We start from the raw sequence: 22,399 nt of genomic DNA, 5'->3' as shown, positions 1-22,399 counted from the left end.
TCACCAGCAAGTGCTCCAGCCATACCACCCAAGTCGCAGAAGGCAAAGGCAGAGACCATGAGAATGAAGAACCGCCCACTGTAAGAGAAGATCAGGTTCGAGACCATCTAAGGAACCTGAAGGTGCACAAGTCCATGTGACCTGATGAGATGCATCCACGGGTGCTGAGGGAATTGGCAGATGAAGTGGCTAACCCACTACCCATCATATTTGAGAAGTTGTGGCAGTCTGGGGAAGTTCCCACTGACTGGGAAAGGGGAAACATAACCCCTATTTTTAAAAAGGGAAAAAAGGAAGACCCAGGGAACTACAGACCAGTCAGTCTCACCTGTGTGCCCAGCAAGATCATGGAGTGGATCCTCCTGGAAACTGCGCTAGGGCACATGGAAAATAAGGAGGTGATTGGTAACAGCCAACATGGCTTCACTAAGGGCAAATCGTGCCTGACAAATTTGGTGGCCTTCTATGATGGGGTTACAGCATTGGTGGATAAAGGAATAGCAACAGACGTCATCTAGCTGGACTTGTGCAAAGTGTTTGTTGCTGTCCTGCACGACATCCTTGTCTCTAAACTGGAGACATGGATTTGATGGATGGACCACTTGGTGGATAAGGAATTGGCTAGATGGTCGCACTCAGAGAGTTGCAGTCAAAGGCTCCATGTCACAGTAGAGACCAGTGACGAGTGGTACTCCTCAGGGGTTTGTATTGGGACTGGTGCTGTTTAACATCTTTGTTGGCCACATGGACAGTGGGATTGAGTGCACCCTCAGCAAGTTTGCTGCCAACACCAAGCTGTGTGGTGCAGTTGACATGCTGGAGGGAAGGGATGCCATCCAGAGGGACCCTGACAAGCTTGAGCGGTGGGCCCATGGGAACCTTATGAAGTTCAACAAGGCCAAGTGCAAGGTCCTGCACATGGGTCAGGCCAATCCCAAGCACAAATACACACTGGGTGATAAGTGGATTGAGAGCAGCCCTGCAAATAAAGGACTTAGGGCTGTTGGTTGACAAGAAGCTCAATGTGACCCGACAATGTGTGTTTGCAGCCCAGAAAGCCAACCATATCCTGGGCTGCATCAAAAGAAACATAACCAGCAGCTTGAGGGAAGTGATTCTTCCCTTCTACTCCGCTCTGGTGAGACCCCACCTGGAGTACTGTGTTCAGCTCTGGGGCCCCCAACATAAGGACATGGACCTGTTGTAGTGAGTCCAGAGGAGGGCCGCGAAGATGATCAGAGGGCTGGAGCACCTCTCCTATGAGGATAGGCTGAGAGAGTTGGGGTTGCTCAGCCTGGAGAAGAGAAGGCTCTGGGGAGACCTTATAGCAGGTTTCCAGTACCTAAAGGGGGCCTACAAGAAAACTGGAGAGGGACTTTTTACAAGGGCATGTCATGATAGGACAAGGGGTAATGGCTTTAAACTGAAAGAGGGTAGATTTAGACTAGATGTAAGGAAGAAGTTCTTCACTGTGAGGGTGGTCAAGTCACTGGAATGGATTGCCCAGAGAGTTTGTGGATGCCCCATCCCTGGCAGTGTTCAAGGCCAGGTTGGATGGGGCTTTGAGCAACCTGCCCTAGTGGAAGGTGTCCCTGCCCATGGCAGGGGTGTTGGAACTAGATGATCTTTAAAGTCCCTTCCAACCCAAACCATTCTATGATTCTATGATTATTCAGGAGTAATAAAGCAGAGAATCTCAGAAATATGTTTATAAACAAAGCAAGCGTTGTAATAATGGAATCAGCATCATATGTGACTCAGTCTCTTCTAAAGAAGTCTTCATGCCTTCATTTTCAACTTCAATATGTTTTTAAACACTATATTTTAAAACTATTCATAAAGTACTGGAACAGTTCTTATATATTGTATTTAAAATTTCCATTATTGGCAACAGCAAAGACAAATTTCAGTGTTTGCTATTTACAGTGAGGGAATTTGTGAACAGATAAATTTCTATATGTATTTTTGCTTACCACAGCTGGTGTTTTGGAGAAGATTTACTATACTAACACACTAACACTAATATGCTACAATATAAAAAATGCCTTTAGCATGCCATTTACAGTCATCTGAGAGATTTCATGAAAGTATGATATTAGTAAGCCTTCATGACTAATCCATCATGCCTAGGAGATTTAATCAGATTGCACATGTACTTACCCCGGCTTAATAATTGTTATTTTCATTATTATTGTCCTTATTCCTGTTTCATCTGTGGTGAAAAAGTTGAGAATTTCAGTTGTAGTTCAATACATTATAATCATGGTTCTCCACAAAACACAGCCCAGTTCAAAACCTACAGCCACAAATCAGATGTAATGTGTAGTAAAATCTCTTGCTATTCCTTTTAAAGGATCGTACGAAAGTTTAATATTTCTGCAGGACTGTTGAGGTAGCAGCATTAAATATTTAAACTTTTAAATGTGCAGAACTGATTAATTCAGAATATATCAGAGCTGCTTATAAATGCTTAATATCTGTATTTTGCCTGATTGGATATAATTTAAGCTATGTGCTTCTTCCAGCACTGTAGGACCAAGTACTCATCTTTTATTTCTAGGAATGGTTTAAACATCATTCCTTTTATTACAGGTTAATATTAATGCGTGGACCTTCTGCTGTTATTGTTCATTCTTTCATAAAACCTACTTCAGAATTAATCACCTAAAGTCTAACTGAGAGCAGCTGTTAAAGTTCTTTTTAAGTTCATACAGTTCAGTTAAAATTTGCACAAAGTCAGTAGGCTGAAAGCTGAAATTTTGTCCTTGCAATACTTATGCATTTCCTTAGAAATGCAGAAATATTTGGGGGGAAGATTGGGATTAAACGAGTCCTGGACTTAAGCTGAGGTTAAACTTGGAGTTGTGTTATTTTGCAATGAACAAGTTACACTAAAAAGCTGAAGAATGAGCCTTAGTGTCTCTGGGGGAGGTGGGATAGACCTGGCACGCATGTTGGCATGTGGCTGCTGAACCTGAAAGGGATTAAAAAAAAAAAAAAAATCACTGTAGTGGTAGGCAAGCTGAATGAATGATGGTGGAGAAAGAGTTTCTCTTTTAAGACTTTGAAAAAGTTCAAAACTTTTCTAAAAAGATGCTCTTTGTTAAGTCTGGTTATGCCTATGGGTTTTGGTAGATTAGAAAAGCTCCCCTCCTGTGTTCCACAATATTCATGAGTTCCCAAACAAAACAGCTTTACCACATGCAGAGACCTGGGAAATGCACCCTAAGTGCAACGCTGCCAGCTGGTAGGGCTGAAAGTGGCATCAGTCAGATTGGGTTTAGCTTTATAAAGTTGTAAATTGTTTACTCTTGAACCTACATTATCCATCTAGACGTGCCTCTCCCGAGACCTCTCTTCTCTAGCACAGCAACTCAGCCTCATGTGTTTACCTGTGGTGTATGGAAGGTAAAGATCTACATGGAAGGCTATAGATCTGTTTGAAACTTAGCTCTAAGTCTGGTCTGACGCCCAAATGCCTGTATTGTTTAGCTTCCGATTTACTACATCAGTACTGTTAAAGCTTAGAACAAACAAATCAGCAAATCCTATACAGGTAAACTCGCGACCACACGTTTTTCTTCCCCCAAAAGCTACTTTCTGCAACAGTGCTCTGCCTGGAAATGTTTCTTCCACTGTGACTGGTACAAGGACGTAGGAGGGATGGACCTCATCTTTTAGCTGTTCATTCTGCTGTAGCATGGCGGGGCCCCCACCAGGGTGGTGACCCACTGGGCTGGAAGAAAAACAAAAACCCTGTAGGAGCATCTGTCCCAAGACATATATGGTCTTCCAGCACTCAACAGGAAGCACGCTTAGCATACAGCATTAGCAATGCTCTATACCATTTCATTTTCTTGCTTAACAGGCTTTAAATTATCTTCATTGCGTTTAGTGCTTTATCCTGATCTCTCTGAAGTTAATGGCTAAAGCGCCATTGCCTGTAATGAGGCCCAGCTGCCTGAGAATGCCTCAAGTATAATAACAGGCTAGCCAAGCAATTTGCTGTGGTCCAAGGTAGAAATTTTGCTTTGATGCAGTGTTTTTCTCTTTTGAAGAGTGCTTCTCTACAGCATGATGAATAATTCTGGTTGCTGTGAAAAGCAAACTTGAAGTTTAACAGAGAAGAGAATGAGCACAACAATGCTACAGGTTAATACCCTGGTGTGCATCTGTAAATACCAGTTCCAAGAGTGTTTGCCTGAATTAAATGTCTTGAATTTTTTGCTGTCTAACTTTCTGAGGTAGTTAGATGCAATTTGTCTCTGTAGCACGTATTTCTCCTTGCCCTTGGAGAACTGTGGGAATGTGAAGGAGAAGAGGTTGCATACTCTCCATCTCATTACAAGGATGAGGGACACAGTTCAAGCCCTTGGAAGTTGTCCTTGGGTGAGAAAGTGGAAGTCTAAAACCAGCTTAAATCACACAATATGACCTTTAGCCGGGGAATTTGGAGGGATATTGCATCTTGAACTCTGAGGCAAGTCCTGCAGCTCTACAATAGTCTGCTCAGAGACGTTGCCTAATGACAGCTCGGTTTCATTTTGACTTTGTTCTTCAGGACTTGAGAAAGTGCCAAGTTCTCCCTGTTTTCAACAGGATAATATAAACAGCAAAATAAATACATTGCCCAAGCTACTTTTGCATGTGAGCTCTCAGGAAAACTGTGTTTAGTCATGTTTATTTCAGTGTTGGCAATAAGGAAAAATATGTCAGATGTAAAAGGAAAAAAAAATCATAAAGAGGTATTTCAATACACTCAGTAGAGGCAAAGTGTACCTTTGCCCTGTAGGAAATGGAATAAAAGCAGTTCCAGCAGGAATGATTTATAATAGAAAACACAGCTTTTGCAGAATGAAAACTTTTCTTGGAAAAAATCCTCTGGGTTTTTTGACAATTTTTTTTATTTGGAAAACACAATTTTTGAAGGGGGGGTTGACTCAAGTAAAAATATTTTTTGCCTTTTTTTTTTTTCAAATTCATTTGATGCATTTTGTTCTTTGTCACCTCAAGATTAAATTGCATGTTCTTGGTTTGGTATGTAGTATCAAAAAGTCTGTGGTTAGGATCTTATTGCCTTTACTCTGTCAGTAGGTTGGATGTATTAATTAGACTGTGAAACTTGAAGCACAGTGAAGTGCCCCTCCTGGGTGAAGGGAGCACCCAGCACAAAGTGTTTGGAAAGGATATTTAAATGTTGATGGAAATGAAAAATGAACTTCTTTATTTCAGTTAAAAAAAAAAAAACAACTGAAATATTCAATTCTAAGCTGAAATGATACTTGGGAAGATCAAAGTATTTAATTTTCATTGAAAAAAAGACATAGTAAGAATTTTTTATCACTTATGAATTTTTAAGCATTTCAGTCTTCTAAAATCCCTTCATTATTCCACCTTTTCATATTTGAGATAACAATAAATTTTCAAATAATATTGGCACTGCACTAATTATTGCTAATATTTATGAAAGAATCTTATTTAGCAAAAATGCAGAGTCCAAGTTTCTTAAGATTTGGGGTAGTAGAATGTGCATTTACCTCTGAGCTAATGTGGTGGAAGATGTACAGAAGTGGATTCCTAGAACACCTTTTGTTTTGTTTTTTTTTAAAAAAGTATTTCAGTGCACTGTTGTTGACTTCTCTCTATTACATATTTTGCAAGTATAGTGTACAGTGCATCCCAACTGATGCATAGACCACACTCGTATTCAGATATATCTTTCTGTACCAACCTCTGCTTATCTGATTCTCCTTACTCATTCTTCCATGTGCAACACTGAAAGGATTAGACAGATGTCAGAGTCATTCTTTGAATCAACTGCAGAATTTCAAAGACAGAAGTGGAAGAAAGTATTGAATATATGGTTTCCCAGATACGTGCTACTTATATTTATCTATACCTAATTCCTTTATAAATAGATCTTTATGATGTACGAAGTGGCATGACTACTTTTAATGGTGTCTGGCCATTCCTCTGTGCTTTAATTATTGAATTAGAGGGAGACATTGAAGATGAACCAGAGACTTTTGCCATTTTTTCTCAAAACATGTGACTTGTCAAAGAGTCCAACTTCAAACATCTGCAGTAAAACCAAAGTAGAGTCTTCACCTAAGTAGAAAGCTTCTCTGATTTTATTCAAGGTAGTACAGATTCACAGTGACCTTGCTTGGTGAGTCAGGACTAGGCAGAATGGTAGATGTTCCTCTTCCACATTCAGGTACATGTTTCTTCTCACCAGTTGCTCAGAATTTGCTTCCAAGTGTGGGTATCTGCTGGTGATAACACAGTGGAGTATTTTCTCTTCGTAGTTGTTCTGTGGGAAGGGATGTTGGGGTTTAGACCCATCACAACATATTGGTGTCAATTCTACCTTGACCTTAGTAATCTCTGAGGGGAAGCTGATTGAAGTGCCTGCCTTTATTTTTGCACTGGAATAGGGGGTTGGAAGAAAAACTTCAACATTTAGGTAAGATGTGGACCAGCTAGTATGCTTGCATCAACAGCCTATCTTATTATAGGTGGCTGGTGTCCTTGGGATCTTATTTGATAACCCAGTTTATTCAGTGGTGTAAAGAGATGCCACAGAACAGGAGGCAGGATGACCAATTAGGGTCTATGGATTTAACTGCATTCCCAATGTTATGTTGCGTTTGTCCAGTCAGTGATGTTTGCATCAAATACAATTGACTAACTTTGCCATTTTTTGGAGGGGGAATGTTGATTTCTTGGTTTTACTCTTAAAATTTTCATTGACAAACAGAAGAAGAAAAGACAGGAAGATTAAAAACCTCTTCATATTTTTTCTGGCACAGATCTGCTAGTTATCATGGCTCTCGGCTAGCTTGGCTTCTTGTTGAGGATACCAGTACAAGTTAGTTTGGCAATTAATTTAGTTCTTCCTGTTACTAACCACCTCTTCTCTAGGAGAGTGGCTTGGTAGTAGTACATCTTAGTTTGCTAGGCAGCTGATTTTCCTATGGTGTAACTGTGCTTTCTGAGCCTTTTCAAATTGGCATGAAAAAAATGGAAATTTTTAAATCTCAAATAAGCATTTGTCAACATAGTAACAGAAGATGCCACAGGATATAACACCTATTTCCCACATTTGCCGCTGTCCTCTTCAAACCCCCTACTGTCAAAGAGCACAAGTTTCATGCTCCCAACAGCAAAGCCCTTAAACATGAGGTATGCCGTGGCTTCTTTCCACCCAACTGACTCACCTCTCTGCCTAAGGTGTATCTGCTCTGAGCACTATCACTATGACGTGAAGTTGCTCTGCTGATTCCTTGCATGAATACTGTCCAGGCTACATTGAAACGTTACGGTTAGCATATTTACCATTTTAGCCCTTGCCACTCTCCTATAAAAATACGCAGAACATCACTTATTCTGGAGGTACTTCCTAGTAATTGCCTCCTTTGGGATGTGAAGACCTCTGTGACGCAACAGCGCACAACCCCAGGAGCCATAGGCTTTCAGCAAACCAAGGCAGGCGGCTGTGGGATTTTTTTTCCAGAGAGCCAAGTGCCTGTTTCTGTTCTAACAAGATATGAGTCATAGCAGGGACATGGCTGTGAATACTTATCTCTTTCACTGGGATGTGCGGAGCAGAAAGAATTTCAGCATGGAAAGAGGACATGAACTGATTTGTTAAAAACCTCTTATTTGCTTGGGGAATTTGTGTGGGTATTATCTGGGATAGTTGTGCACACCAGGGTCAAGAACCATCCTGTGTCATCCCCCCCCCCCCCCGCCCTTTTTTTTTTTAAGAACAGAAAGTGACCATTTGGGAACTGGTGATGTATATAAAGTATTTAACACGCAACTAAATGATAATGACAAGTTCATCCAACAAAAGTCATCATGCTGCAGTTATTTTTTCTGTGTGTGCATGGCTTGGCTAGTTGCTTTATCAGAACATTGGGCTCAGATCTTTGTGAGTGTTTAAAGGTGGCAGAGCATCTGTTAGAAACTGTCTAGAAACAGGAGTCTGGAAGGAACCTCTCTTTTAGCTTCAGATCCAACCCTTTGCCCAAGCAAAACAGAGAGAAGGCACTTCGTGGATTTTCCCCCAGAGCCCTGCCAAATGTTTCCTAATCACAACCTGCCACAGTCCCGCTGTTCCAGCCCTTGGTCTTTCTTGGTCAGTAGTTGACCATTATAACAAACCTAACACAAACAAAAAAACACTCGCCATAAAATGATATACCTACAGTCATACCCTTAGTGAGGTAGCCATCAATTACTTGGCATGCTCAGGCTTTACAAACCACACTGTAAAGAATTACGCTGTAAAGGATAAGCATATGTATTGTATTACTGTGACCATCTCTGCCTCTGACCCATTTAACCACATATCCATAAAGATAAGACAAACAGATGCCACTGAACTTTAATATTGCTCTTATTTTAGGAATTTTATTTCTTAAGCATATTATTTTCATTATTTTGACTCAATTTTCATTAGGGGTGTTTTTAAATGTCAAGGGACTAGTGAATGTTTGTTCTTATTTTTTTCAGATTCTTTTCCATGTTGTTCTGATTTAAACCTTTGGAAATAAGTATTCTTCATGATTAGACCTTGCAATTTTAATATACTATGTATGGTCAAAGGATCGTATTAACATTTGTTACAGTCCAATCATCATTCATATGCCAGAATTCAGTATAAATACTACTTTATATTTAGTATAAACCCTACTATATTTTTCCCACATGAATCCTCATTTGCTCCATCCTGTCTACTTTAACTTAAAATGTCAATCAATCTCTAGGCTATTTTGTAGTTTTGTTCCAGTTCATAGATGGGGGTTGTCTAGCTTGCTTTTTTTTATAGCATTCTGCGCCAACTAAATGAGGGACTGTGCTTAAGCAGAATTATTTTGTTGCATGAATCATACATACATTATTTAATTATATAACATTTTTAAACTCTTGTGCCCTGTTCCCATAATAATCAGCATCATGCGTTTTGGTCCTCCTCCTTCTGCTCATGGTTCTCAGCAACTCTCAGTGCATTTCAGTCTTTACTTTCCTGTACTCGTTTTCTTTATTTTTGCCCTTCTAATCAGGACTTTTGTGCACTCTCACCCTCCTTGCTCCCCAGGAGGCTATAGCCAACTGCCCCAGAGCCTGACTTGGTATCTACTTTGGGGTTGGACAGGCTGCGACACAGACATGGCTGACTCTGCTGGGTAGATCTGTTGTATAGAAAGGACTCTGAGATGAGCAGTTTGGGTGAGGAGGACGATGGTCTGCACACTGACGTCCAGGCAGATGAATCTCCAGTCTGGTATCAAAGAAAAATCTGCGTGTCCAATGCACAGCTGCTATATTGGATGCCCAATGTATTTAGACTGCAAAGCACCAGGTTACTTAACGTCTCTTATTACTGTGGTCCATTAAGCAATCCCGTTAAGCTCTGATTTAAGGAAGATAAACACAAATATATTAAAGATAAATGGAGTCAGAAAACTTATTGCTCACTCTTGCTCATGATCTAAACTATAAGAGTATATGCCAGCTTTCACCTGAATTGTATCATACAAGAAATCCACTGTGAGGAGGGAGAACTGAGTCTGATGAGTAAGAAGTGTCATTGTCATGGCTTGATGCCTGAAGTTAAGAGTGGTCAAAGTGATCATGCAGGCTTAATAGCAAGGTAATAGCATCATATACAATGCTGCTCAAGGTAGTAAAATTTAAGGCTAACTGTGTTACTGTTAAAATGAAGGTGGGGAGAGGAGGGGCAGAACCCAGGGAAAAATAATGAATATGTGGGATAGGATATTGGGAGTGAATCTCAAAAGATGTCACCTCAGTGCCAAGCATGTGTCAAAAAAAAAAAGTCAAACTGAACCTTGGGAATTATGAGGAAAGGAGTGAAGAGTAAAACGGCCAGCATCATTTTGCTACTGGGTGTGCACTACAATGATATGCCCAGATTTCAGTGTTAGGGGCAGATCTGGTTGCCTCTGCTTGGAAAAATCATAGTAAAACTAGATGATGAAAGAGAGGGAACATCTTCCTGTGTAATGGGAAGCTAAAGCAAGTTTTCTCTATTTGGGAAAAGGGATGGTTGAGAAAGATGTGAAAGATGCCTACAAACGTTGAATGGTGTTGATAAAGCAAAAATGTTTTGCTGTTGCTGAAAATGCAAGAATTTAGAGAAGATAGAGCTTAAAAAATAAAGGGAAAGCATTGTCACACATGCTTTAAATCATGGAGCTCCCTGCCACCTGAAGCTGTAAAAATACACATACAGTTATTTAAATGGACACTTTAATGGTTCACTGATGACTATTTTACATCGCAACGTGGCATACCTGGAGATGGGAGTGTATGCAGAGGGGATGTGGGGTTCGCTCTCTGCATGCCCTGTTTCTTGTACTCCTCTCAAAGCATCTGCATCTGCTGGGGTCAGGACAACAAGGCTGGAAGGGACATTTGGCCAGCTCAGTGGGACAATTCAGTTGCCTTAATATGTGTGTAGTGCTGTTTGCGATAATGTACAGCGTGCCTGGCCCCTGCCTGCCAGTCCGCAGGGGCAGGAGCTTGCCTCTTGGCCTGTGCTGTAATTGCTGCCTTCCTGTGTTCTCGGGGTGCCTCAGAAGGCACCTGTCTTTAAGCAGCTGAAGTGAATTTTAGCATCCCAAATCTTGTACTTCACACCAACTAAGGATGCTCTGTGATTTAGAACTTCTGCTCCCTAGGAGGTTTTAAAAGAAGCCAGTGCTGAAAGCTTTTGAAACTAGTCAACACAGGTTGTGTGCATCACCATGCAATCACTGTCACACTTGCACTGGTACTAGAAAATAGGTGTTAAATTTTATAATGCACCAATATAATTTGGTCGTACATTAGGACTTGGATAAACATTTACATGCTTTAAGAGTAACAAACAGGCCTTCAGTGGGTTGTGTTTAAGGTTTCAGTATGTTTCTAGGGCAAATTTAAGAAGTTTTAAAGCAAGGAAGTAGCTGACCTCTTTTAATTTTTTTTTAATCTATAAGAAATGTAATTGGAGGATACAAGCTGTAAGGAATTTCTTTCAGGATGTTTAGGAAAAGGTAGACCTGTTGTCTTATATTTATCTAGGTTTATATTTTATATTACAGATGAGTAGATACAAAAGAACACTGCATGTGTGTATTTTGATTTGAAAATGCCTCCTTATTCTCCAGTATCACTCAAACACATGCACTTCACGACATTTGCTTATCATAATTCATGTGTCTATAAGAGGATTTATATTTTAGCCTGAGGTAAACATGTTCAACAGCCTGGTTTTAGTTGGTGTGCTTCCTTAGTTAAAATTAAGACAGAAGTTCTTGCAAATGTTAAGATATTACTGGGTTATAATAAATTCCCAGTAGATATTATATGTGCTCTCTTCCATCATTCCAGCCTTCATTTTATTTTTTAATGCTATTGTTATTTGTGTATTGAGTAGTTGTTTGTCTTTTGAGGACAGCAGAATAAAGGGATTTACCAAACTCTTCTGAAAATCCGAACACTGCAGTAATATTCAGACGTTCTAAATAATTTATTGAGAGCACAGCCAACAATATGAAATTTTCATGTATGGGTATCAAATAGGCAACCTCACATAAACTTGAAAGGCATGAAAAATAAGGTTAGTCTTCAAAACGGAGGTCAATATTCTCAGGCTTAGAGTAATAAAAAGGTAATCGCAATAAAGATTAATCTGTTTTTAAGAAAAACCTTACGTTGGCGCATTTCATAGAAGCATGACAAAATTTGAATTTGAAACTTAAGGAGATTGGTGGTTGCTGAATAAGGACACAAAACGGTTCCAACATAGACCAGTGACCAGGCTTGCTTCATATCCTTTGTAGCTGGTGAGGTCTAGGAATGACCATCATCTCTTCCCATCTGTTCCTGAGACTTTGGATAAGAGAAATAATACACAATGACTGGCAAAATAAGTTTCACAATTATTTAGGTCTAACCATCATGTACATACTGTTAAAGCATATGTTGCTGGCTGTTATGTTATGCTCCTAACTTGCATATTAACAATATTTTGTTGCCCAGAGGTGCATTTTAACAAGTAACATGATTGGGTTTGTGTTTCTTAAAACTAAAACTATAAATGACCATCCTTGTTAATCGTTCTAGGAAATAGTATTTAGATGATCATTTTTGTTTTGGCTATAGTATGCAATATAATTCAGTGGTTGAATTTTGACTGTTGGTGGCTTCTGCTAGACACCATTTTTAGAGACATAGCTGATGTACATTTTTGTGAAACAGATTTTGTTTCATATCCAAATTATTGATCTTACTGCTTAAACTTCATTAATGTTGTTCAGGGCTCTGAGAGTTATCAAATAGAGTAACAGACATTTGCTGATATCCTTTGGAGCTTCTTGGTACGGCAACAGTGCCCGCTAAGTTGCTAAGTGTTAATGATATATTTGGCATAACACAAGAAAGAAGATAAATATAGTCATTGTCTCTAATGTCCTCGGGTGAGCTCTGGGTGCTGGGATGCTTAATTCCTGCTCAGCTCCCTCTGATGTGGGCAATAGCTGGACATCTAAATAGAAGCTGGATAATTAAGTTACTCTGTGTGAGTGGCTCTTGGTGGGCTACATCTCAGTTTGGCCATCTTCAGTGTTGACATCTACAGCTGAGCTTTACAGTCTAGGTTCCCTTTATAGTCAGTGGGGAGAATCGGGAATTTCTTGAGTGTGATTCATCTGGCCTGTTTTAGACATCAACATTAGGGTGAGATTTACAGGCTAAATGGGGTGACATAAATAGATATGATGTTCTCAGGAGCTTTATTTAGCGGCAGCACATATTCACTGGGCCACTGACTGAAACTTCCATCTCCTCCTTCCAAGAAGGCTGCCCCAACTGTGGGAATAGAGAGCAAGCCTCTCCCTGTGCCAGCTGGTATTCACTTGTCCCATACAAAATGCAGTGCCTGAAGCTGAGGGACAGTGGCTGGGCCACACAGACACTGGGCTTTAAAATATTTTAGGATATTTGCTCAGGAAATTCAGGTTTGAATTCTCTTAGCTAGGCGAGAGCCTTAATTACCCATCTGTTGGTTAGGAAGCAGGCTGCTAGGGCAGCATCCAGTCTTACCCGTCCTCTGTCAGGTCTCTGGGCTGTGCCAACATGTTTGGCAATGCCAGCTGGAACACAGCACCTTGCTGCTCAGTGTGACCAAGTTTCCATTGGCTTTGGATATGGTCAGCAACATATTTAAGTTAGGGACTTTGATGCGTGAGAAGTCAGGCTCTTGGGTCTAATGTTGGAATCATGCACCTGTTTTCAGTGCCAGAGTCTGTTTGCAGGTCTAACCATTGGACTCTTCACTTTTAGTAAGATGCAGGCTCTGAAGCATCTCAGACCTTATAAAAAAACGTGACCAATCTTTGTAGTTTAGGAATAGAAGAATAAACACTGCTTATATTGCTGCTGATGTCACTGATGCTGTCTTGTTATGAACTTTCAAAAAGATGTTATAAGTAGTGTCTCTGCAAATAGTTCTTTCACGAGGCTGATAGGCTACTCTTTGCATCAATGACAAATGATGTCTCTGTATATCATGTTACTGACATCTTGCCACACATCTGCAATCTATTTTCAGTTCTCTGTTGCTCATTACCAATTTAGGAAAGGAATTGAAAAGCTATGGAGACAAAGAGATTTGATGGAGCATGGGGCAGAACCACTGAAACAGTACCGTAACATGAAGCAATACCAGATCTGCTTTTAAGCTGCGTAGAGCAAGGTTCAAAACTTGTGCATTTTTACTCCCCTCATCCCAAGAGCCATTGGTAACTGGAGTTATTGGTGAAGGCATTATGGGTTAGAGATGATGCTGTTCAACACATCGTCAGTCCACCTTCAAGAAAAGTTCACTGGTGTGCTGTTGTGAGTTCAGTGCTTTGGTGTGGGCATTAGAAAACCATTACTTAAGTGAGAATGCTTTCAGTTGTAAGAGTGCTGTCCCTTGCCCGTGTCTGTTTATTTAACCACGCTGAAATGTCTTTCTTTTTTGTATTCTCCCACCTACCTGGGGAAAATCAAAACCAATATGAGTAAGAATCCCGTGGATTTTCTGCTTTTGTTTTTGCTGGATGAGGTGTAGACCTGTGATTCACACTGTTCTTGGGTATCTTTCTGGCATTTGTATTTGAAATTGCTGCATAATTATGAATTCCTGGATTTTGGTTTCTTTCGAAAGCAAAGTATTTCTGTGAGCAGTGAAAGTTAGTTTGATATCAACATATATGTCACTAGTTTTTTTTAAATTCCTTTTTTACTAATAAGGTTCTGAGCACAATTAAGTGTATACGGTTTCTAGATTCTTGTAACAATGCATACTCTATCATTAATTTACAAATACATTTATCAGCACACTATTTTGAATGTATACCTCTAAAATTCTACCTGACTATTTATAGATTGCTTACCACTGTGGTGTCTAACCAGTGTACCTTCAAATAAGACATCAGAGCTTATTCTCTTCTTGCTAGCAATTTAATCTGTAGTTGACATTTCAGGGGTGGTCTGGTATTTTAAGGATTTGGGCTTAGTATTATCTGTGCCCTGTAAGACAGCTCTGCGTGCCAGGATGGGTTTATACTTGGGCCACTTGTGTTTGGCTTTGCATGATGGTAGCATAAAGGCACCATTGTCCCTTCCCAAGTTGGTTCCCTCTTTTAGGCAAAGAACATCTTCCCCATGTCTATTCATCTTTTGCACAAACCCTTCCCCACTTGCTGGGACTGCAGGTAATGAATGAGTCCAGAAATCCACTCTGGGGGCACCACCTCATTTCAACTTTTAAAGCCGTTGTGAGCAAAGCCAGAGAGGGAAAATACGAAACAGGAGCAGCCTAGTGTGGGCTTTTGATCAGGTCATGTTGGCCAAGGGATGCTGAGATGCAGACAGGCATGGCACGTGCCCCTGCCGGAGCTCCTCACACTCACTGGGCTGCTGTTTGTCCCCCCACCCCAGCTCTATCTCTGAGCTGGCAAGGTTGGTGCCCATCCCAGCTCCATCTCTGAGCTGGCAAGGCTGGTGCTGGGGCAGCATGAGACCCTACTGTGGGGTGACCTCTTGCCAGTCCTGGTGGTGTGGTGGGAACATGCTAATGGTAGAGCTGTCTCTGCTCTGCCTGCTGCAACGAGCTGGTGCCTCTCTCAGCTGCGGGGAGAACATGCAGCACCATGACAATTCTGGCATGAGGTGGTAGCACACTGTATACCAGGTGGTTTTAAACCAGGGTGACAATAGTTGTCAAATGCTAGTAAAAGAGATGTTGTTTAGGAATTGTGACTAGAGAAGGTGCATTATCTTTGATGTCCCTGTTTTCATCCTCCTGGTATGTTGTGTGCCTAGTGCCTATATAATTGACATGGGTACAGTTTAACCAAACCCAGTATTTGCTGGTGAGGCAGCAGAAAATGAGATTCAGAGGGTAGTGTGTCTCTGTGCTGGTCTCCCAGGTGAATCCTCCAACTTGTTCAGGAGTTGGCTCTTCTTCCTGGTCTTTTGAGCTGTATAAGGGAAGTCAGGGTTTACATGCAAGCATGTGAGCTTGGGTGGTCCCAAGTACACTGCCATCAGATTGCATTCTTGCTGCTGGCTGTTTTAGGGAGTGTTAAGCTCTGCTTGGCTCTGAATATAATGTGACATTGATGGTCTGGTGTATTTGATGTTAGTCTCCATTTCTTTTTGCAGTCTCCTGTGAAAGCCACAGCACTGTGGAGGGACAGAGGCCTCTCTGAACAGTGCCATTGCACACCCTGACTTGCATTACTTAAGAAACTGATACACTTTTTGAGGAGTCAAGGAAAAAAAAAAAACCTTCAGTAAAAGTAATTTATTTCCTAAGAGGAAGGTTTCCAGCCATGGGTCAGCTGTGCAATGATGCAATATTACAGTATTATAAGGAACTGGCTTTGACCTTCAGAAGAATGTAAAAAAAAAAGCCTGTCCTTGCTTTGATGCAAGGAAGTCTCATTTTGGGAAGTCCGCTGTCTGTGGTGATCCCATTTCACGTACCAAAATGATTTTCTGTTTTATTCATGGTATACAAAAGTGCAGTTTTACACTGCGGCTATGTGTCTTGACTCACATAAACAGTATATGGGGCTTCAAAGAGTTTTGCCTTTGTTAATTCTTTCTTCAACTCTGCTACATCTCCACTCATGCTGTTTCATGTGTCATATCTGTATGTCTACATCTAGTCCTTTTCCTTGCCTTAAAGTTTTTTAACTCTGTGACTGTCATCAACAGCAGCTGCAAATTCTGTGGAATTTCTGTATATATATCAGCCCTCTTAGTGACATTTAGCTGATGGTAAAGAGCAGCAAAATTTGGTAAGACCTGTCAGTGGCAGGTATCTCCTGAGATGATCCTATTCCTCCACCTGGCAGTTTTTCTGCCTTTACAGTTTAAATGCATTGACTGTACTTTGAGTATTTTGGATATCAGTCAAAATGCAGCTGTCTTTTCAGGGAGTAAGTCAGTCACGCAAGAAAATGTAAGGCAAGTTTTATGCAATTACGTACACAGATTAATAGATTTCTATAATACTATACAGTATGTGTAGCATATAACACTGGAAATAGTGAAAATGATGTTCAAAAGAATGGCATGAGTTTCTTAGAAAGATCTGAATATAACTACAGTTCAAAACCCACTTTATCTTTCCTGTTATGCTGCTACCTCCACCTGTGGTATAATTTCAGCAGCATCTTTGCCAGCCTCCTTCTTCCTGACCCGCTTCTTCCTCGAAGCATGTCAGCTCCCAGCATCACCGGAGGCACCACTGTTCCTTGCCCCATGGGAGGGCACCAACTTCAGGGCTCTTGCAGAAACCTGTCATGGGAAGTGCGAGGCGTCTCCAGGGACAGGCTGCTGCATCCCCTCCGTTCCCAAGGAAATAACACCCCAAAGCTCCCCAGAGATGTGTGGCTTTGGCAGGATGAGGCCAGCCTGTGTGCTCATTTAGCCGGTGTCTGTAGCAACCCTAGGCGAGCACAGCAGCGTGTGTGTGCTGGGCATGCAAGGAGTTGCAGTCAGTAACCAAATTTTTTTGGTGGAAAATAGAACTGGGGGCCTCCTGGTTCTTAGAAATACAGTTGTTTGTGACCACAACCATTGTACAGAAGGAAGAGTAGGGCAAAGCAGCACTGGAGGCTATTTCTGTTGTATTTCCCAGCCCTGATATGACTTCTTTTCATGGAGCCATTTCCTAGGCTTTTACAAAATATACTGAAGTTATCCACCTAGCCCATGTATTCCTATCCATGTGATTTGTGGACAGGAAGGTTTCATATCCATCATGCAAACACTGTTCACTTGATTCACAAGGTAGAGTAAGAGCTGCATAGTGGGTTGCCATTGTGGCTGTTGACCAGCATGTGAGTGAGGCTGACCCACACTTCGCTGTTGGGTTTTACAGGTGGTTTTGCACCTGGTCTTTCCCCCCGGTCAGTGTGTGCGTCCCTCGTATTGAACATCTGCAGGGTTTCCAGGCCACAGCTTCAGATCCCATCTCCTCCTTTTCATCACCATCTCTCTGCTACTTTGCCCAGCCGTGGTCCCCTTTTCCCCATTGCTCCCTGTTTTTTCTCCAAAAAGTCTCTCTTCCCCTATTCCCTGTTCTGGTTCCAGTGTCATCAGCTTCTCCATCCTAGTACACTCACTGTCCTTTTGCTCTCAGGTCTGCTTTTGTGTCTCCTAAGTTTAAGTTATTGGGGATGGCGTTGGTCAAACTTTAGGAGCAACTTTGGTTTTGTGACATTTTGCACATTTTTCAGCTTTTTGAGAAGTGAGATTCTGCTGCTGTTTTCTCATCAGAAGGCTTAGACTTTTTTTAACGGTCCCTCCCTTTTCCCTTTTCTTTCCAACCAGCAGACATGACTTTCTGCTTTAAAACACTGAGAAACTTCCCAGATCAAAACATCATCGGAAATGATACCTCCACAAAGCACTTCTGCTCCAACAAAGCAATATAGCTGGACTGAAATATATCTCATGGGACTTTTTTCAGCAAGCTTTATTAGTCAGTGAGTGCTCTAAGAGTGCTAAATGAGGACAGAATCTCCAGAAATATTTAGATGCTAAAAATGAAAATGTCTCTGTTGAGCATGTGTGAACTCTGGTTTTTATTTTTTATTTTTGTATACATATGTAGAATATAATTTGTCCAAACTTGGAGGACAGTTCTCACACTTCAGAGTGGAAGAGCTACTGAAAGCAAAGGACACTGGAATTTTTCAGCCAGGGCAACGTAACATTTTCCTCTAACCTCATCTCAGAAATGAATGAAGTGTTTTGACTGAAATTCCTTCTCCCTTAAATAATTAAATCAGTCTGACACAGACACTTACCATGAAAAAAAACCAAGCGAAAAAGCCCAAGAGGGTAAAAGTTGGCAAAGATCTCAGGAACTGAAAATAGAAGGAAATGTTGGGCAACTTTTAAAGTAGCTGTTATCAGCTTTGCCTCTAATATTTGCAGTGTGCTGTTGCCTGATCAGTAGGTTGTTCCCAGTGCAGCCCTCTCAGGAAGATGTTCTCAGTCCCTCTCGCTGGGCTACTTCAAGGCAACTGACGGCTTTCTACCTATGTCCGCACCATGGGCTACCTGCTCCCACGGGCTCTCTCACAAGCTCCCTTCCCATCCTCGGTGTGAAGGGAGAGATGAGTCAAGCTGGGGCTCCCCACTTGCCCTGGTGCAGCAGCCAGGAGGACTGGCACAGGGTGCTGCTCTGTGGGGGGTGGCAGGGTTGGTTGTCCCCCCTGCCTGGCTGAGCAGTCCCCAATGATAGGAAAGGCTCCTCACTTCTTCACTCACTCAAATTCTCCTCCCAAGGAAGGGTATTGTGGAGGATGGAGTTGGACTTGTAGATGAGACTCACTGCTGTGTTGCCCATTGGGTACTATGGGGTGGGTGGTGGGGCTGTGCCAGAGCCCCCCTTGCCTGCCCAGCCTTGGGTGCTCAGTGCAGCTGTTTCCCTCCAGATGTTTTCCAAGGTCCAGGTGGCTCTTGGTGTTGGTCCTTGCTCCTGAAGCACCAGATATTTGGCATCAATGACCTATGGCATGAGCCAGTGTAAAGGCAGAAACAAAGCCTGGCAGAGGGGATCTCGGAGGAATCTTCTTGTTGCTCTCAGAAAGGGAAGCTGAGGGCCCTCAGTAACAAGCCCTAGTCCCTACATAAAATCATGGTCCTGTTGCCGGGCTGTGCATTAGCACAGCTTTCCTGTTCTTGGTCATTAACACTTGGCATGGTGTGTTTTCTTTCATTTTATGGGAATTTGATGTATTTCACCACTGGGTAGGGAAAAAAAATCATCACTGAGAACGTCATGATTAATTTTTTTCCTCGTGAAGAACTATGAAATTATTCTGAAATGTATGACACATGTATAATAACAGCCTAGTGCTCTGTTTTTAAAAAATGTGCTAGAGGCATTGTGCAGTTTCCCAGAGGCTTAATGACAAAGCCATACTGTGTTGGAAATTTTTCAACAATAAAAAATGACCTATTACATGCTCATGTAAAATGAGGGTTGACAATCACACAAATATGTCCAAAATCAAATGCAGGCATTGTAAAATATCACTTCTTTCCCACAGAGAAACTGGTCACCTGTTCACAGTAGAATTTTGCATTATATCCTATTCAGTAAAGAATAAGATGCTTCCCCACAGGGAAACAAAATGGCAGCAAAGTACTGGCCCGGTGCCCTTCTATCAATGCTTTTCACTGACTGTTTTGCCAAGTCTTCAAAAATAACGCATAGGCATATTTTTTCAACATATGTTTTGCCTCTTTGTTGGTTTAAAGGCACAAAGGGAAGAAAAGGTTCTGCATTATTCGCCACTTCATCATCAAATGCAGGAAAAATTCATTGTTTGCTTGTTTGATTTTCTTTTTCTCTCCATAATACTTCTATTTTTTAGAAATCTAGTCTCTTTTGCTGCTTTTTTAACATATATATCAGAAGTGGCCTCTTAAAAATTGATCATATGGCTCTGAACCTGCATCTGCATTCAGGGAAGTGTCTATTGCAAAACACTGAAATTTGGAGTCATGGGAGCAGAAAAGTTGGATTCAGGAATTATTCAGTATACTATTGAATAATCAAAGAAAGGAAGATAATTAAATATAAAGAGTTGAAGAATAAATTAATCATGGTAAATATTGTTCCTCTGCTCAGAAAAAATTAAGCCACTGTCAATGTTTATATGTTCTTTAAATATTTAACAATAAGTTTAGGCCAATGTGTACCCCAGAGGAAACACTAAATGACTATTGGGATTTAAAAAAACCAAACTGTTTCATTGCTGAATGTGTATTACTAGTGAATGTACTAGCATTCACCTCATAGCACCTTGCTTCAGTTCCCCAGCCAGTCACTGGCTTGTGATGTTCCCAGCAAGAGAGCAATATGGGGAGGTGGAACGTGATGTGGGGAGAGATCAGAGTTTATCAGCAATCCCCCCAAAGTGGGAAAAAGGATTAAACTATGAAAGCAGAACCAGCATGGTAACTAAAGTCTTGATGCTTCTTCAGTGTACGAGGCTACAAGTCATGAGACTCTTCTTCAGCAGGGAGATCTTTTTGTGTGGATTTCCTTGCAGGTTCTTTGCCCTTCATAATGCAGTTTAAAAAAAAAATCCTGTATGGTAGGCCATAGATTTGCAATGCGTTTTATCCACATTCAAATAAATATGGGTAAAGATTGTAGAAAAGGATAATATTAGACGTAGAAAAGGATGATATTACATTAGAAAAGGATATTAGACATCAGATGTAGAAAAGGATGATGTTAGACAGACAAAGGTAAGGAGAGAAAGAGAAGAAAATTTATCTCATTGTTACGGTATTTAATTAATTTTTTTGTAAAATTTCCTAGTTCTGATTTTCAATTCAGTGGTACGCAACCTAATGTTAGAATATTAAATTTAAAAAAAAATGGACAGGAGATTATTATGAAGCAAAGAAGGTCGCGTGCTGCTGTAGGATTAGAGAAGTCATTCTGGCTATAGAGGATATTGCATTTATATAATAGGAAAAACGTAAACCTATCACTTAATAATTTAAGTATTTCCAAGACAGAACTACTGAAGCTGATGTTAAGTATACAATGATACAATCTGAAAGATACCAAAGTAAAAATGTAAGAATTATTAGTGTTTACAGGAAGTAAAGAAATATTGCAAGATTTATCAATCCTGACAAAGAATATATAGATTCCTGTGTTACTTGTAGATGCTATTTGAATGATTACTTTATTGCTAATATCTAAGTATATGTTAAAAATACATTAATGAGTTATTTAAATGCATATAATCTGTAATGACTCAGATGCCCATATAACTTAAGTGTATAATACTATAATATACATGATAACCGTAACTTAGCACTCTGTTTAGGTCCAGAAAGAATACCATAATCCTGGTTATTTCATTGCTTTTACTATATTCTGGTATCTTGACAATTACTTACAAGCCATATATTTCAATGCTATGTTTTACTAACTCATTGTGCATTTAGTGTATAGTATAGTTTTGTGCTTCTAGCAAAGGCAACTGCCCAAGCAGCGATGGCCATGACCACCCTTTTGATGTTCATTTCAGATCCTGTTGTAATGCTCAATTTGTGTCTACTTCCTGCTGCAGATGATTACTGATACAGTACTTAAGATTCATTTAGGAATAGAAGCTCATTCAAACACCAATAAATGCCAGTCGTTTACCTCTAAAACAATCAATTTTCTTCAAGTAAACCCTGAGGAAGTTGTACAGGAGCATACCGAAACTTGGCACACACAGCTTGAATGCTGAACAAGTTGTTTGGGCAAATTACATGGGAAAGCTAATTTAAAGTCACTGAAGTGTCATAAGTATTGGGGGAATTCAGATGAATTCACTGTACTGAATGATGGGATCTCATTCAAGGGCAAGAGTCTGCTCACAGAATGTGTATAGGATCTTAAGTACTGCTTATAAATAATTACACATATTTTATTTCTCTCATTTCAGTGACTATTTCGACAAGCACCTTCTTTGATGGCTTACTGGTAACTGGGCTCTACACCTCTACCAGTGTTCAGGCTTCCCAGAGTGTTGGTGGTTCCAGTGCTTTTGGATTTGGTAAGTCCAGTGTAATTTATATTCTGCAACCCAGGCTAATGAATACTTGGTTGTACAGAGGACACCAATAACAACACAATTACTGAAACAGGTTAATTTAGACTGAGTAATTGACAATACATGGAAGTCAGTGGGAGTCAATGAGATAAGGCAGTAGTGGCTTTTAGACAGCTTTTATTTCTTCCTCCACTTCCTTCTTCTTTGGTCGGGTCTGGTAGTGGTATACTGAATTATAT

At 40.7% G+C, this 22,399-nt stretch overlaps 1 protein-coding gene across 2 annotated transcripts in view; it reads left to right on the top strand.

Annotated features, from left to right (window-relative positions):
* The window catches only part of RELN (reelin), a 306,374-nt gene that overhangs the window by 29,941 nt on the left and 254,034 nt on the right, over positions 1-22,399 (top strand). For both annotated transcript variants that reach the window (XM_069801790.1, XM_069801791.1), the window contains exon 2: positions 22,053-22,163. In XM_069801790.1, coding sequence (XP_069657891.1) covers positions 22,053-22,163 — 111 coding nt within the window. The remainder of the gene's footprint in view (positions 1-22,052; positions 22,164-22,399) is intronic.

The sequence above is a fragment of the Haliaeetus albicilla genome, chromosome 14 (genome assembly GCF_947461875.1).
Source record: "Haliaeetus albicilla chromosome 14, bHalAlb1.1, whole genome shotgun sequence".
Taxonomy (NCBI): Eukaryota; Metazoa; Chordata; class Aves; order Accipitriformes; family Accipitridae; genus Haliaeetus; species Haliaeetus albicilla.
Note: the sequence above shows the minus strand (reverse complement) of the source record. Positions and strands in the feature narration are given on the sequence as shown.